Below are 16,860 nucleotides of genomic sequence, written 5' to 3' on the forward strand. Positions count from 1 at the left end.
AACGCCTGAGTCCTGGCCCCTCAAAAGGTTACATGGCGTTCAAAGCGGTGCACACGGTCTGGTGCAAGTCCGTTGCACTGGGGTGAATTTCATCCCTCTCATCTTCGCATGAGCAAAGACCATTTGCATGCTCAGGGGGTTGCGGGGAGGTGTTATAAAGTCCCGGGTACAGTTCTAAAGTCGAGGTTGAAACCCATTGGAAAATAAGCCTCAGTAAGGACTGGTCTCTCATAACCCATTAGGAATGATGCTACTTAGCAGAGATGGGCTTGTTCTAGACATTCAGACTAACGAAGTCACTGCCCTTGAGTTTTGTCCCAGGATCAACAAATGCTGTGGCTGTCCGGAAACAAGAGGCCATTCTCCTGAGCAGATGTTCTGCTGTTTTTATTAGCTGCTAAAGTAACAGCCGTACTGGATGCAAATACCTATCCTATTTACAAAGCATCACAGGGTTTCTAAAGGGAAATGAAACTTAATTCCCCTTGTTTTTTCCTACCCCCCCCCCCCCAGACGTTCTTGTTAAACCCTGGATTTGTGCTGGAAATGGCCCACCTTGATTATCATACCCATTGTAAGGAGAGTGGTCACTTTAGATAAGCTATTACCAGCAGGAGAGTGGGTTTGTGTGGGGGGGGCGGGGGGGTGAGAAAACCTGGATTTGTGCTGGAAATGGCCCAACTTGATTATCATACACATTGTAAGGAGAGTGATCACTTTAGATAAGCTATTACCAGCAGGAGAGTGGGGTGGGGGGAGGTATTTTGTCATGCTTTGTGTGTATAAAAAGATCTTCTACACTTTCCACAGTATGCATCCGATGAAGTGAGCTGTAACTCACGAAAGCTTATGCTCAAATAAATTGGTTAGTCTCTAAGGTGCCACAAGTCCTCCTTTTCTTAATACCACTGTGCCAGAGGCCCCGTTAATTCCACTGATTTTAACGGGATGTGGATCGGCCTCTGAGGGAGCGATGTGTTTGAGAGACGCGTGGAGTGGGGATGCCACACACGGATCTCAAAGCCACAGAGGCGAGCAGGGTGTTATCAGCAATGAGCCTGAACGAAGCCCTGGATTCCCCACCCTCCCATCCTCACTCAGGATGTTCAGAGCTGGAGCTGAACTCTGCAGCTCTCTACGGCTGCGGGGCAAACCGTACAGCGGCTGACCCTGGCAAACCCGTCAGCATGACTGATTGGGCTCCTTACCGCAGCAGTGTCAGGCGTGTGCAAGTGGATAATGCACCTGATGTCGGGTCTGGCTGCGTAGATGGCTGAGTGCAGGCTGAATCCTCTCGTGTCCACGGAAAAACTGGTGCTGCCCTGCTCCACCACTTCACCCAGGATGTTCACTTTAATCTGCAGCAGGAAAGAAACGAGGCCGCAGGAGATTTACCGGGGAGGGGAGGAATTCACACTCCCCATGGCTCACCCCAGATCTGCAGAACATCACTGCGCTCCCTCATCAACCCGTTGGATCCACTTTCCAGGTGGCTCTGCATTCAAAGAATGTGCTCCCTTCTAAAAGATCTGCTCTTGGAAGTATTTTGAGGGAGTTCTCTGGCCTGCGCTTTACAGGTGTTCAAATTAGATGATCACAATGGTCCATTCTGGCCTTGGAATCTATTAATTAAGCCTGCGAGGTAGGTATGGGATACAGACTCAGGTCCGTCAATTCTACAGCAACTCAGCCCGTTCCCATACGGCCTGTGACATCTGCTGGGATCACAATCTACTGTGTGCCATGCATGCGTGAAGAGAACTTCCATCGGGTGGCTATTGAATGTTCACTGTCTATCTTTTTCAAAATGGTGATAAAAACCATGAAACTTTGAATTTTGACCAAAAACGGGTGAAAAAAATGGTGAGATTGCCACACGTATTTCTCTCCCCCTCACACTGCAGTTTTCAAACCACTCTGGAGCATTTCAAATTTCAAAATTTTGAGAAAAAACGGTGGGAGTGGAGGTGGAATTTGTTAAAAAAAATCATAATTTTTGGTCTTTTTTTAAACCATCTCTCATAAAGAATTCTTTGCCGTCAATGTCTCCCAAAGCGGTCCCAGATTACCAGCATGGATTTAATTTACCATCGAGAAAGAGAGAGAAAGTGGAGGGTTCATTATGAAGGGAGAGGGTGTTATTTAGCACACTCACCAGACTAGAAGCAGTGACTTCATTACACGAAAGACCTGTAGGGCAGATCAAGAAGTGATCCTGTTCTTTGCTGACACGCATCTACCAAAAGAAATGCACAAGAGTGGGGGGAAAGAGGCGAGTTAAGATTAACTGGACAATTTTCAGTAGCATGTGCATTCTTACTTTCCTGGTGGGGCGTTCTGAGTCCTTCATATTACTAAGAGTATCTGTCTTTTCTATAGCCATGTCCATTCCAAACTATGTTGTTTAGTCAAGGGTCCATTCCATGACTGCATACTCCTGGCCAGAACTAAGGATAGGTCCACACCGCAATTAAAAACCCGCAGCTGGCCCGTGACAGCTGACTTGGGCTAAGGGGCTGTTTAATTGCAGTGTGGATGTTTGGGCTGGGATGGAATCCTAGATCCTTCCAAGCCCACCTATAATGCTAAGAAACCAAACACAATTCCTTTCATCTGCATTTTCCAGTCAAGCCTCCAATCTCTGAGATTCCACTGTGTTTCATTTTGGTTTCAGATCTCCGGGAAAGTCAAACGTGACTGACCAAGCGTGGTCTCAATACTGTACCACTTGGGTCACACAATGGGCAAGAACTTTAACAGCTGGAAATTGGGGCTGAAGAAAAAAGGAAGTCAGTGACAGAGAAAAATTCAAAGAGTACAGTGCCGTATGTTCCGTGATCACATATCATGCTGCTGCGCTGGAGCTGCTAGATTTCCTAGCCTTTGATCACAAAGATAAAGGGATGTGGCATTTCTCGGTAGCGTCTATGCCACTCACTACACGGTTTTTTGCTGTGTTGACGAGTTGTCTCTGGTCCAGATGCTCAGTATAGCTCCACTGAGGATCTGGCCCACTTTGCGTAGTGAGCAATGGAATGGCCTGAAAGGGAATTCTTATCTCACCAGCTGAGGAGCAGTTCCCAAGCTACGACTGTAAAGTCAGCCTGTGGAAGTCACAGCTGGATGCCCTCTGACCCTGCACATGGGCATGTACGTGAGCTAAGATCAGGGTCATCTGATGCAGGGCACAGCTGAGCAGACGTCAAGAGATAATTCACTTTGAATCCCCAACTCCCACCTATAGTATTAAACCACTGAGCCGGTGCTTAAGCACTGTAGGTTGGAGAGAGTTTTTCTTTCCCCTTCCTCTGAAGGATCACGCATTGACTTCTGCAAGATACCAGCACAGACAGCCTGTGCCAAATGTTACATTCCTGCACTGGCTACATGGTGTAGTGTTTGCTGCGGGATGCCAGAGGTTAGTAGAAAAGATGAGACCAGTCTCCCAGTCGGAACTCCCTCTCTTTATATCCTTCCCCCTACAAGTCTGGTCCACTCCGATAACTGGAGGATCAAGAACTCTACGCTTCCATCTCAGCTCCACACAAGGATGTGGGTGGCAAAGGCAGGAGGACGGCAGTGTGCGGTCATCTGTAGGGCCCTACCAAATTCATGGCTGTGAAAAATGCATCACGGATCGTGAAATCTGGCCTCCCCCTGTGAAATCTGGTCTTTTGTGAGCTTTTACTCTGTACTATACCGATTCCACAGGAGGAGACCAGTGTTTCTCAAACTGGGGGTCCTGACCCAAAAAGGAGTCGTGGGGTGGGGGTCGCAAGGTTATTGTAGGGGAGTTGTGGTATAGCCATCCTTACTTCTGCGCTGCCTTCAGAGCTGGGCGGCCGGAGAGTGGCAGCTGCTAGCCAGACTCCCAGCTCCGAAGGCATTGCCCCGCCAGCAGCAGCATAGAAGTAAGGGTGAAGGTAGGGGCACCCCAAGCAGCAAGAGTGGCAAAACCTGTAACCCCCCTACAATAACCTTGCGACCCCCCTCCACAATCCCTTTTTTGGGTTAGGACCCCCACAGTTGCAACACTGTGACATTTCAGATTTAAATAGCTGAAACCATGAAATTTACAATTTTTAAATCCTATGGCTGTGAAATTGACCAAAATGGACCCTGAGTTTGGTAGGGCCCTAGTCGTGTTCCATCCTCACTACGGAGATGGCCCCATGTCCATGTTACCACTGGGGTTCCCCCCTCACCGTGACGTAGGTGTTGCTGAGCTGCGCCCAGCCGTACAGGTCCAGCAGTCGGTAGATGCTGCCAACCTTGCAACGCATGAGCCGCTCCCCTTTCGCTAGGGACAGGGACTCGGTGCTGTGGAGGTCGTTGATGGGCGTCACCATGGAGAGACCTGAGGAGAAGCGGAGATCGGTTAGCCGGTTTGAGGGGCTCCTGGCAAGGAGGTGCTTTGAGAAGCAAGGAGGCTTCGAGGCCATTGGATCTGGCCCATCCAATCTCTATCTGTTCCCCTAGATGAGAGGCAGGATACTTCCCCAAGCTCTTCAGTCCATATCTGTTGACTCCCATGGTGGATTCCCTTCCCTGAACCTTCACACCTTACCTCTCAGCCCACGAGGGCCGTGGAAGGATCTGTGGGACTCCCGAACACATCACTGCCAGTCTTAGACTGGGGATGGGGATCGCTGGAGAAAAAACACAAGGGGAGCACCCTCCCCAGCCCCTTTTTTAAATGCAATGGGTTAGGGTTGATTTTATTTGTAGGATCTCCCCTCCTTAATTCTCCCCCCCCCCCTTTACTCTAACTCTCTTTTTTTTTTTTTTTTTTACACGTTGCCATTAAAAAAATCAGGGCGGGGAGGAAAAATGGGGAACGAAAGAGCAACATTTTGCTTGATCAGTAACCTGGAAAATTCAAAAAAAACCACAACCAATTGTTTGCAAAACATTCCATTTAAAAAATACCAGACGGTTTTCATCAAAAAGCAGTTGAACAAAAAATTTCAGACAACCCTAATGTTCACCTTTTTTAGGCAATAATGTTCAGGGTATTTTAAAATACCTCTTTTGTTATCACTTATTCAACGCAAGTGTATGAAAACCACTTGGGAGGAAACTTCTCTTTGTTAAAGAGACAGCCACCCATTTCTTTAGTTAAGGGCCAGAAAAGCTCCCACTACAGTTCTCTGGTCTTCCAAGGAGACATCCAGGAAAAACAGGGAATGAGTTGATAATCCTGGAATTTTTAAGGTGAAATATAAAGAGGGGAAACCCTTTAAAACACAGTCAGCAAAACACAGTCTTCAAGGCCTGTTTTGTGCATTATAAAGAAGCAAAGAGGGGAGGAAACCCAATGTTATTTATCCCCATGCTGGTTGCCATTAAAGCTGACCACTGTATGGGTGTATGTGAAATCAGTGCAACCAGATAATATTTCACTGGAAACCATGAGCGCTTCGAACAACCCCATTCAGAGAAGGCAGAGATATAGCTGAGACTTTCTTGTTAGCCTAGGGGAATTAGGCACCTCAGTCCAACTGACATTCATGAGATGGGCACCATAGGTGCCTTTGATTGTCTTTCCGAATCCTGCAATGCCTGTCCCACCCTGGTTTGGTAACTTGGCAACAAGGCAGGCCTCCCCCCCAGCCCCTGAGAAGAATTATCCACCAACATACTGATGGGAGAGGTGGGGAAGACGGAGGGAGCAGTGCTGGCCATGAAATCCGCGATCTGTCGCAGGGCCCAGATGTTGGAGTTGTTCCCTTTCTTCATTTGTTCTTGGATAAGGCTCTCCAGCTCCTCTCTGAAAGACTGAAACAGCATGGCAGACAGTGAATCGTCAGCGATTTCACAGATCGGCGCCCACGCTGCCTTACAGCCACGCCGTGAACTTTACAGAGCCAGCATCTTCCTGACAAAGCCGGCAGCGCTCCTTGCCAAGGCAAGGCGCTTCATGGGAAACAGGCTCCCCGGCATCACACATTAAACACGGTTGGCACTCACAGCCCTGCTGGTACAGGGGAACGAGCAACACCTAAAGGAGGACACTGGGCATCAGTTGCTCTCTCTGTGCTCCGTCCCTTAAGCACAGAGCAAGCCCCAGTGACCACTCCAAGAGGAGAACGCTTCATGCTTGCAGAACGAGCTTTTAATAACTGGGGGTGGGGGGAGAAGTCTCAATTTCTGGATGTCCAACTTTAAGACACCTAGGGCCAGATTTTAGAAGAGCTCCCGGCCACATTTTCAAGGGCTCATCACCCAAAACCGGGGCCAGATTTTAGAAGTGCTCAGCACCCAACGTGCTGAGAGGTTTTAAGAATCTGGCCACTCATTTTGGCGGCTCCGTGGGTCTGCTCTGCAGAGGTGCTGAGCACCCACAGCTCCTAGTGACTTCAGCTGGTTTCTAGAGCTGGGCTTTCCAAACAAATAAATAGAGGCACCTGTAACAAAGAGCCCGCTAGTGGAGAAGCTAGGTCTTAGGATACAGAGACAGAACGGGGGATAAAAACCCCTGACTCCCACTCCCTCGCTTTGGCCATTTGCCAGGCACTCTCTACGCACTGGGCTCTGTAGGATCATGGTGACTCGCTTCTTCTGCTCCATCATGTTGAAGTCCTGCCGGAGATCGGCCGCCATGTTCCGGATGCGCAGATATTCCGGGTCATCTTCGGAGAACCGATCGAAGTAACGCTGCCCGTGGGGAGGCGGGGAGGAGACCGGGGGGGAAGAGACCGCCTCTGGGGTGGTTTCGTTGCTCATCTTCACGGCTGTCTAGAGTTTACTTCTTGGTACCTGTGCGGAGAGACGGAAGAGTCAAGAGCCCGCCAGCAGGACTGGATGTGGGTTTTTCTGCACTTCTGACAGCAACATAAAAACACATTCTGGATGTTGCCTGGGGGGATAGTGGATGATGTACAACTCAGTTAACAATAACGGGAGGCAGGGGGTTGGGGTGGGTGCATGGCACGTATCCCTTATATTGATAACAAAGGGTAGCCAACTTGGTAATATTTAAAAAACTTAATTTGCATCTGTACATTTTCACTCCATGCATCTGAAGAAGTGGTTTTTTTACCCATGAAAGCTTATGGCCAAATAAATCTGTTAGTCTTTAAGGTGCCACCGGACTCCTTGTTATTTAAAAAATGGACACTCTAGCAGGACTGCTGGGACCTCCCCTTCCCCATCGCTTTCCCCGAGGACCCGCCCTGCCCCCCCGAGGACCCGCCCCGCCCTCTCCTCTTTCCCCCCCCACCCCATCGCTCATTGCTTTTCCCCCTCTCCCCTCCTCCCTGTGTGGATCGGGAGGGACTTGCCTGCACAGCCGGGGCTGGGAGCTGCAGCCACCCGATGCAGGTAGGAGGTGCCCTTGGCTGAGCAGGGGCTGGCGCGGGTGATAACTGGACTTTGGGTGTCCAGTCAGTAGATCTGACCGGACACCATCAGGTCCCCTTTTCGACCAGACTTTGTGGTGGAAAACCGGACACCTGGACATCCTAGGATAACATACCCTATGGTTTCTCTAATATTGAATACTAGAGTTTCATATTATCTGAGTTATTCAAACCAGCCACAAAGAGGAAGGTGGCTGGGAGACCTGGATGCAATTCCCTGCCCTGCTATACTTGGGCAAGTCACTAGCCCGTCTGTGACGCAATGGCACCTCCATCCCGTCCTGCGGCACCCCCTGCAGTCCCATTCCTGCTCCCCGATGCACCTCCATCCCGTCCTGCGGCACCCCCTGCAGTGCCATTCCTGCTCCCCAATGCACCTCCGTCCCGTCCTGCGGCACCCCCTGCAGTCCCATTCCTGCTCTCCGATGCCACTCCATCCCGTCCTGCGGCGCCCCCTGCAGTCCCATTCCTGCTCCCCGATGCCCCTCCGTCCCATCCTGCGGCGCCCCCTGCAGTCCCATTCCTGCTCCCCGATGCCCCTCCGTCCCGTCCTGCGGCGCCCCCTGCAGTCCCATTCCTGCTCCCCGATGCCCCTCCGTCCCGTCCTACGGCTCCCCCTGCAGTCCCATTCCTGCTCCCCGATGCACCTCCGTCCCGTCCTGCGGCACCCCCTACAGTCCCATTCCTGCTCCCCGATGCACCTCCGTCCCGTCCTGCGGCGCCCCCTGCAGTCCCATTCCTGCTCCCCGATGCACCTCCGTCCCGTCCTGCGGCACCCCCAGCAGTGCCATTCCCGCTCCCCGATGCCCCTCCGTCCCGTCCTGCGGCGCCCCCTGCAGTCCCATTCCTGCTCCCCGATGCACCTCCGTCCCGTCCTGCGGCACCCCCTGCAGTCCCATTCCTGCTCCCCGATGCCCCTCCGTCCCGTCCTACGGCGCCCCCTGCAGTCCCATTCCTGCTCCCCGATGCACCTCCGTCCCGTCCTGCGGCACCCCCAGCAGTGCCATTCCTGCTCCCCGATGCCTCTCCGTCCCATCCTGCGGCGCCCCCTGCAGTCCCATTCCTGCTCCCCGATGCACCTCCGTCCCGTCCTACGGCGCCCCCTGCAGTCCCATTCCTGCTCCCCGATGCACCTCCGTCCCGTCCTGCGGCACCCCCAGCAGTGCCATTCCTGCTCCCCGATGCCCCTCCGTCCCATCCTGCGGCGCCCCCTGCAGTCCCATTCCTGCTCCCCGATGCCCCTCCGTCCCGTCCTGCGGCGCCCCCTGCAGTCCCATTCCTGCTCCCCGATGCACCTCCGTCCCGTCCTGCGGCGCCCCCTGCAGTCCCATTCCTGCTCCCCGATGCCCCTCCGTCCCGTCCTACGGCGCCCCCTGCAGTCCCATTCCTGCTCCCCGATGCACCTCCGTCCCGTCCCGCGGCGCCCCCTGCAGTCCCATTCCTGCTCCCCGATGCACCTCCGTCCCGTCCTGCGGCACCCCCAGCAGTGCCATTCCTGCTCCCCGATGCCCCTCCATCCCGTCCTGCGGCGCCCCCTGCAGTGCCATTCCTGCTCCCCGATGCCCCTCCGTCCCATCCTGCGGCGCCCCCTGCAGTCCCATTCCTGCTCCCCAATGCACCTCCGTCCCGTCCTGCGGCGCCCCCTGCAGTCCCATTCCTGCTCCCCGATGCACCTCCGTCCCGTCCTACGGCACCCCCTGCAGTCCCATTCCTGCTCCCCGATGCACCTCCGTCCCGTCCTGCGGCGCCCCCTGCAGTCCCATTCCTGCTCCCCGATGCCCCTCCGTCCCGTCCTTCGGCACACCCAGCTGCTCCACTTCTGAGCCTTTCAAACAGAAATGGGCTCCCCTATCCTTCCGCGCAGCGGTTCTGTGATGAAGACAGACATGGACGAAGATGAGATGCCACCAAACTCAATTCCCTTGTGATCTAAACCAGCACTTAAACCTATGCCTCCAGAAGCAAAACCTTAATGCCCTCATGTGCTGAACTGCCTTTATGCCCTCAAATCGGTACCGTTTCCCTGCGTCCTCCAGGTGTGCTCGGGAATCAGCTAGTAAGGACCAATTCCGAACACCGGAGCAGCAGGCCGGGATTAAGGCTGGGATTTTAGAGTTCGCGCTCAGAGTGCAGAGTCCCCTTTCGGCTTCCTGATCATTTTCAGGCCTGTGAGTTTAACAAGTGGCAGGACACGGCCTGCACAGAGTGCCCCCTCCTCGGCCTGGCTCCTAGGAGAGGACTTTCTGCAGCATCCTTGGCCTCAGCGCTCGGAACGGAGCCAAGCTGGGGCCACGGCAATAAGATTCGCTGTGGGCATCTCGCCCAGGGAACAGGGCAGTGTCTTCGCAGCCAGCCGTGGCTCTGCGTCAGAGAGACCCATTTCCATGCTTTGCTCTTGGCGCTGGTGTTGATCTGGTTTCTGCAGCACCTGCGGGGGGTGTTATGCAGGCGTTGCTGAGGGCGATAACCCTGACCGGGGGGGGTGGCGGGGGGATTGCTGGTCCCATCAGGGGCTGGATGCACAGAACATCTCTCAGCTACAATCCAGAGGGAGAGAAAGGAAGACACGCATCAGCACCTTAACTCTTTGGAGCCTGGGGGCCGGGAGACTTGGACGCTTCCTTCCAAGCACCAGTCTTTTAAGGGTTAATCTTTCCTCTTCTCAGCTAGGGAAGCAGCTCACATTGCTGAGTACAGAGGGCTAAGTCTGTCCAGCACCTACACCCCTTGGGGGCAGAGCTTTGGGATGGCAATGGTGATTAGCCCCTAGAGGGCACACAGGAAGCTTGCGCCTGGCAGCGAGGCCATGGCCGAGCCACTGCCGGCAGCATTCAGCCAGGGCGCGATCTGCTCTTTGCAAGCCGCCAGCAAGCTGGAACCGTGCAGTCTGCAAGGCAGGCTTTATAGCGTGGAGAAGGAGGCACGCAGCATCGGAGACTTAAACCCGCACCTGCCCTCCAGGGAGGGCCTTTCACAGGAGCTCAATGAGACTGAACAGCATTCATCTTGCAAGGGGCGGGGGGGCATCGCAGGGCTGTGTGCCTTAGCTCAGTGCTACCGGGTGTTTGACCGGTTCATTGCAGCAATCGTGAAGCCTGCAGGCTTCTAGCCAGTGCAATGTTAACAGAGACTGCAGAGAACGGTGGGAACAGGGAATGCCCCCAGTGAAGTCAGGGATCGCATTCTGCTCCCAAACTACATTCTAGAGCTAGGGATATGCATGGCCCAGGCTAGAGTGAAATTATACTGCGGGATTTGCCTCAGACGTCGCTGAGACACAAACTATAGGGAAAAAACGGGTCAGAGGGTTTCGATTCAGATCCAAAGTTCTGCTTCAAATCAAAGCTTTTGGTGCCGCTTGGAAGAGCAAAGCCTCATGTCGGCCCCTAAACAAATCCCCGAGATGTTGACGACTTCTCCCGAGGGGGCTGGAGCTGTTCTCAGGGAAAATCCAGCTTACTGAAGTGTTTTGTTGCCACCGGGCTCCGCTCCCCTGGTGCTGACGGCTGAGCTTGTCCCGCTGCCTGCCCGCCCGCCCCCTTCGCCGGGCGCAGACTTTGCAGCTAGAAAGAGAATGAGAAACGGACAGCGAGAGAAACCGGGCAGGTTGCGGAAGACCCATCTGCACCCCTGACTACTCCCTCCCTAGCACAACTGTGCGGGCAACACGTGCCTGCCTGTCCTGAACTAAGCACAAGCCGTGATCGACACTGCCAGCCTCCGCTGCGCCCCGGCCCTTCAGGTGAGCTCTCAGAGACGGATCCACTCCCACTGAAACAATACACAGGTCGCCCTGCATTAACAGGCTAGACTAAAGCCAGGCCGCACAGGCCGGACGGGCACACAGCACCCCCACGGCTCGGGGCAACGCACGGCGGATGGAAAATGTGATGCTGGCAGACCCTTTCGGAGCGCTCACGGCATTTTGTCACCGCCTGGACAAGGGGAGGATGCAGAGCTGAGAGAAGGCGGCGCAAACTTCCTCCCTTCCCCGAGGAGGGAGCAGTCTGATTTCCCCCCGGCCCTCGCAGAATGCATCAGGGAAGGATCTGTGCACCCGAGCGATCTGCCCCCGTGGGCTCGTACCATCCGCCGAGGTGGCACCCAGCTCGGGCGGAACGCTGGAGCCAGAGTGGCTTGCTGGAGCCACGCCGGAAAGCCCACATGTGCTGGCAGCTCGCCTGCGTGGGCGAGAAGCGAGGCTGTTCCCTGCCAGCAGCCTATCTGCCACAGCACAGCTCTCTCTGCTGCTGACATTTCTGCCTCTGCCAGTGCCTGGCTTTGCTGCGTGCACATCGGTTTCCTCCAAGCGGATGCTGCTGAAGCTACGGCAGCAGCCGTTCACATTTACAGAGCTCGAAAGACTATATAGGGTCCTTTCATTCCGCATGCAAATGCGGCCACTTCTGGGGCGGAGTGAGGCAGCACATAGCCATGCTACACAACAGGTTAGGGCAGGAGGCGAAGAAGACTGTCATAAGCAACTGCATCTTTGTAAGGTGATCAGATTGGCAGGAAGTCATTACCGGGCTCCGCTTATGATTATTTAAGATTTGAATTGCTGTAGCGCCCAGAGGCCAGTCACAGAGCAGGATCCCCGTGTGCCAGGCGCTGTACAAACCCAGCACAAAAAGACAGTCCCTGCCCCACAGAGATGGCAATCTCAGGATGAGAACAGAGGGATACAGACAGATGGGGAAGTGCCAGGAAACAAGGCTCCGAAGTGGCTGCACAATACAAATAACTACAGAACACTGAGGCAGACCTTCCTGCTCTTATGATGAATGCCAGGGGATGTTTAATGATCCCCAGAGATCATGATGTCCAGCAACGCAGTGCCTGCTTCCCTACATCCCTTTATGGGGGAGCTGAAGGGCAACTGATTCCAGACCGACTAGGGTAAGGAGTTCAGGTGTGTAGTTAATTAACAGGACAGTGCAGGCTGGGGGCTGGGAGGCTGAGAATATCCCTACTTTGTGAAGTTCTCTATGGACTTACCATACCCAGTGCGACTGCCATGCCTGTTTGGGGGACGCGGCCTCTGCCACTCACCCTGCACCCTCAGCAAGGCTATCAGATACCAAGGTGACGGGCGCAGTACAAGAACCTGAATAGAACAGAAGGCTGACTCCGTGGGAGGAGAGCCACCTACTCTGCTCTCCCTTAGGAATCCTGGCCTTCTCCTTGGTGCGTTCCCCTCCACGGGCTAACCCACCTGCACCCTGCTTCGCTGACATGCACGCAAAGCAGTAGATTTGTGAGCCTATTCGGCTGGTGCCGCTGCTATATCTTAGTGGTTTGAGCATTGGTCTGCTAAACCCAGAGTTGTGAGTTCAATCCCTGAGGGGGCCATTTAGGGATTTGGAGCAAAAAAAAATTGGGGATTAGTCCTGCTTTGAGCAGGGGGTTGGACTAGATGAGGTCCCTTCCAACTCTGATATTCTATGATTGGATATCAGAGACTGGTGTAAATCAGTACAGCTCCAGGGAAGTCAGTGGGGCTATGGCCATTCACACCAGCTAAGGAGCCAGGCCAAGGATTTAAGATATTGGCATGATGCATTATTTTGATACTTGCAATAAAATGCCCATTCTGCTTTCGCCAAACTCCTCCTTTTTACCGTCCCTTGATCACCTGCGCCAGGAAACGTCTTGTCTTCCAAGCACTTTTTGGTGGCTGTTTTGTTCCGATCTGTTTTCCCCTGCCTCGGAGACACTTGCAGTCTGTGTGCCTTCCCTGTCTTTTGAAGCTCTCTCCAGCAGCAATGGGGAATGCTGGGGATTACCAGGCTACGAAGGATTTGAACTCTGATCATTTCTTCCCCATGCTTCTCTGCTTCTTTTGCGAAAGTAAAACAGCTCTCTGGTTTCCATGGTGAAAGCTGCTCCAGAAATATATGTTGCAGGGATCAACCCTTCGTTTAGAGGACTAAAACGGCTCGAGAAGCCTTAGTCACATCTAGTTGCTAGGATGAGATTCCTGCATACAAAGAAGTAGCCAAAAAAAGCTGGAGGGCGGGGGCGGGGGGAAACGTGCAAGAAAAAAAATATTGTTTTTTCCCCCTTCTCTGCCAAATTTTTCATGATGTCCTCTGGGGAAAGCTCTCACACAGTCTAGTCAAATATATGCTGCACATCTTTCTGCACATTACGGTCACAACCCAGGGTCTGTCTTTGCCGGCGGGGCTCGAGGTCCAGGCTGTAAATCAAAGTGCCCGCCGAGGAATGTTTCCCCACCTTTTTGCTTCCGCTGCTGCACACATGAGCCACGGATTCTCCCCAGCTCTTCTCAGCGTTGGTTACATTTTTTTCCTCTCCCCCATCGGCTGTGAAAGAGCAAACCACATGCCCGTGTTTTCAGAAGCGGATCAAGACACTGGTCAGCGTTTGCATGCACGGAGGCGACTCCTGACCCCCTCTGCTACTGCACCGCCTCCCACAAAAGCATCGGAAGTGGTGTGGTCCTGATGTTCAACAGGGGTGGGTAGGAACTCAGGGAGCCTTTTGCAGAGGCTCCACCTGCTGCTCCACGAAGCCCAGCTCACAGCTCTGCATCCCTCACCGGGCTCGAGGGAGGAGCTGGGATAGGAGAGGTTGACCAACTGCTATGTGGATCCTCCAGCTACTGACACAACATACGCTGCTCCCCAAAGGGCACGGGCGGAATGACTGGGGGCTACTACAGTACCCTTGAGCTGGCGGGTAAAGTTATTCCTCCCCCCTCTCCAGAGAGCCCCACCCTGTAGAGAGCTTGGCTACTGCAGCTTGGCAGAGAGCCTGGCCCCAGGACCTGGCCCATGTGTATGTGACTCATTCAGAGCACACTTGTTACTGCAGAATTAGGGGACGTTCAGAGAAGGACAATAAGAACGGTATGGGGCATGGAAACCATTATGAAGAGAGATTGAAAACAATGGGATTGTTTCCCTTAGAAAGGAGACTAATGAGAGAGGACATGATAGAAATACATAAAATAAAGAGTAGTTTAGAGAAGGGAGAGGGGAAACTACTGTTATTCCCGGTTTCAGAGTAGCAGCCGTGTTAGTCTGTATCCGCAAAAAGAAAAGGAGGACTTGTGGCACCTTAGAAATGAACAAATTTATCTGAGCATAAGCTTTTGTGAGCTACAGCTCACTTCATCGGATGTATCGAATGCATCCAATGAAGTGAGCTGTAGCTCACGAAAGCTTATGCTCAAATAAATTGGTTAGTCTCTAAGGTGCCACAAGTACTCCTTTTCTTTTTACTGTTATCCCCGTCTCCTAACACAAGAGGAAAAGCCTATTCAGTAAGAACATAATGTAAGAACGTTCATACTGGGTCAGAACAAGGGTCCATCTAGCCCAGTATCCGGTCTTCTGACAGTGGCCAACGCCAGGTGCCCCAGAGGGAATGAACAGAACAGGTCATCATCAATGAGTTCAAAGAGGTGGGGAGGGGCAAACGTACCAGGGCTCCAAGATCAGGGTCCCCCCTCCCAAACATCCATGTAAACAAAGTGATATGAACGGGTGTGGGGCCTCAACCCCCAAATTTCTCCTGATGGGCCTGGAGGTAGCAAATTCAAAACGGATACAACGGAAACTTGTTCCCACACAACCTGTAACTAGCCTGTGGAACTCACTACCACATGCAGTCATGGAGACCACGAGCTCGGCAAGACTGAGGAAGGGAGTACACGTTTATACGGATAGCAAGGCTATCCAGAATTCTAATGGCTCGAGGCTGGCTTACGTCCGGAAGCATAAGGTTTACTAAGCTGCCAAAAACTTGTCAGCATTAATGGTCAGAGAAAGATGAGACCCAATGTATGTGGGTGGACAGATTATCCCATTTCTGCTACTGCGGGGTTCTGACACCTTCCTCTAAAGCCCCAGCATATTGGATTGGATGGACCACGGATCTGATCCAGCTTGAAGCCGTATCTTATCCATCCTAGAAACAAGCTGTGGTTGGATCATTTCCTGACCAATCATATTTGCCGCACTGGATTAGGGTAAAGCAACCTCATGCATCAGGGTGTCAGCGGATCACAACCGGGGTCAGGAAGGCTCCATGGCGGAGCCTGATGGTCCTTCCCTAATGCGTAGGGCGTTGCCCGAGGCTGCTACACGCTGGCACCCTATCGCTGCAGCATGAGGACACAGGTGGCAGGATATGGAGGAGCGCGGGGAGCACTGCAGCCTCTCCTTTTAGTTTGCACCCCAGCAAGTACTTTCTATTCACCGAGCAAGGGAAACGCAAGGCTGGGCTAGCATTGGGTACATCCTACAGACTCCTGACCAACTATGGGCCCACGACCCTCCTCTCCAAAGTCCTGATTTTGGGGAGGTCAGTCTCCCCCTTTCTCTAAGTCTTTCCCCCAGCATCTGCAGAACGGAGTCGCTTCCCTTCGCCTCCGCTCCGGTGAAAGAAGCATCAGACCTGTTGCCTAGTTACCCAGGGTCTTAAGGTACCGCAGCACCACGGTGCAGCTGCCTGCTGCCTAAATACAGACATCCGGGGTGATAAAGCCGGCTGGATGCTGCTGGACTCTTTATGCCTCGCAAGCCAAGTGGATGGCTGTGCACAGACTGATTGGGAAGACGAGGCTAATCAGGAAAGCAGGCTGGGGTGGGGCCATTGCTTAGAGCACAGAGCAAGCACACTGAGTGGCTTTGCAGCACCAAGCTAGCCCACTGCCGTCTGCCGGTGGCAGACTCTGTGCTGCGGCTCACTGGCGAGCAAGGAGCGTGCCTGGGTAGCACTGCGAAATGCTCCCACCATTGCAGCCCCAAATGCAACGGGCCCGAGTCACTGGCTGTGCACGGCTTTGCGGGCTGCACCGCTGAGAGGCGGTGCCCTCTTTGCACCCAGAGGTCCTGCAGCCCGATTTAAGAAGCGGATGGAGCACTCAGGGGCCAATAATAATCAGAGATGGTTAAATCTGCACTCTGAGCTGAATCGAACCTTCTAGGGTGGTGGGGGGCAGCTGGGTTCCATTGTACAGCTTTTAGATCCAAACTTCCTCAGCGTTTCCCAGTGTTGCCACCTTTTGTGACTAATCATTGAGACTCACGGTATTTGGTGCTCTAAGTCGCAGTTCCTGGAAGCATGTGATTAAAAAAATAAAAGAGCTCTGAAATTCTCACTTAAAGTTTCTAGACTTTGTGATTGCAGAGAAAGATAAACCCCACAGGCTCAAAACCCAGGAAGCGAACTGAAAATAATTTGATTTTTAAAAATAGTAAATTTGAGAAGTGGGGATGTTAAATCCATGAACTTTAGGGGCCTATGGTGAATTGCTTAAAGCAGGGGAGGAGGGGAGTGTTTGGCAATACTGGCTTTGGAAGGAAGGCTTGCATCAGAGTTCTTACAGGGGCCAATTTCTATTAACATCTGCACTTTCGTTGGCTAAGGTAAGGATACTTGAAATCTCATGCTTCAGGGCTTAAACAATGCTCACGGTAGTGGTCAGGAATGAACTCGCTCCTCTCCTTCCACCCCCTGTACAGAACTG

The 16,860-nt window shown here is 53.1% G+C and overlaps 1 protein-coding gene across 3 annotated transcripts in view; it reads right to left on the bottom strand.

Moving 5' to 3' along the window:
- The window catches only part of ADD2 (adducin 2), a 97,070-nt gene that overhangs the window by 26,988 nt on the left and 53,222 nt on the right, over window positions 1-16,860 (bottom strand). For all 3 annotated transcript variants that reach the window (XM_037886491.2, XM_037886490.2, XM_043536438.1), the window contains 5 exons: window positions 6,529-6,759; window positions 5,643-5,778; window positions 4,206-4,357; window positions 2,156-2,236; window positions 1,209-1,358 (listed from right to left, as the gene is read on the bottom strand). In XM_037886491.2, the coding sequence (XP_037742419.1) occupies window positions 1,209-1,358; window positions 2,156-2,236; window positions 4,206-4,357; window positions 5,643-5,778; window positions 6,529-6,726 (717 nt within the window). In that variant the 5' untranslated portion in view covers window positions 6,727-6,759. The remainder of the gene's footprint in view (window positions 1-1,208; window positions 1,359-2,155; window positions 2,237-4,205; window positions 4,358-5,642; window positions 5,779-6,528; window positions 6,760-16,860) is intronic.

The sequence above is a fragment of the Chelonia mydas genome, chromosome 26 (assembly GCF_015237465.2).
Source record: "Chelonia mydas isolate rCheMyd1 chromosome 26, rCheMyd1.pri.v2, whole genome shotgun sequence".
NCBI lineage: Eukaryota > Metazoa > Chordata > Testudines > Cheloniidae > Chelonia > Chelonia mydas.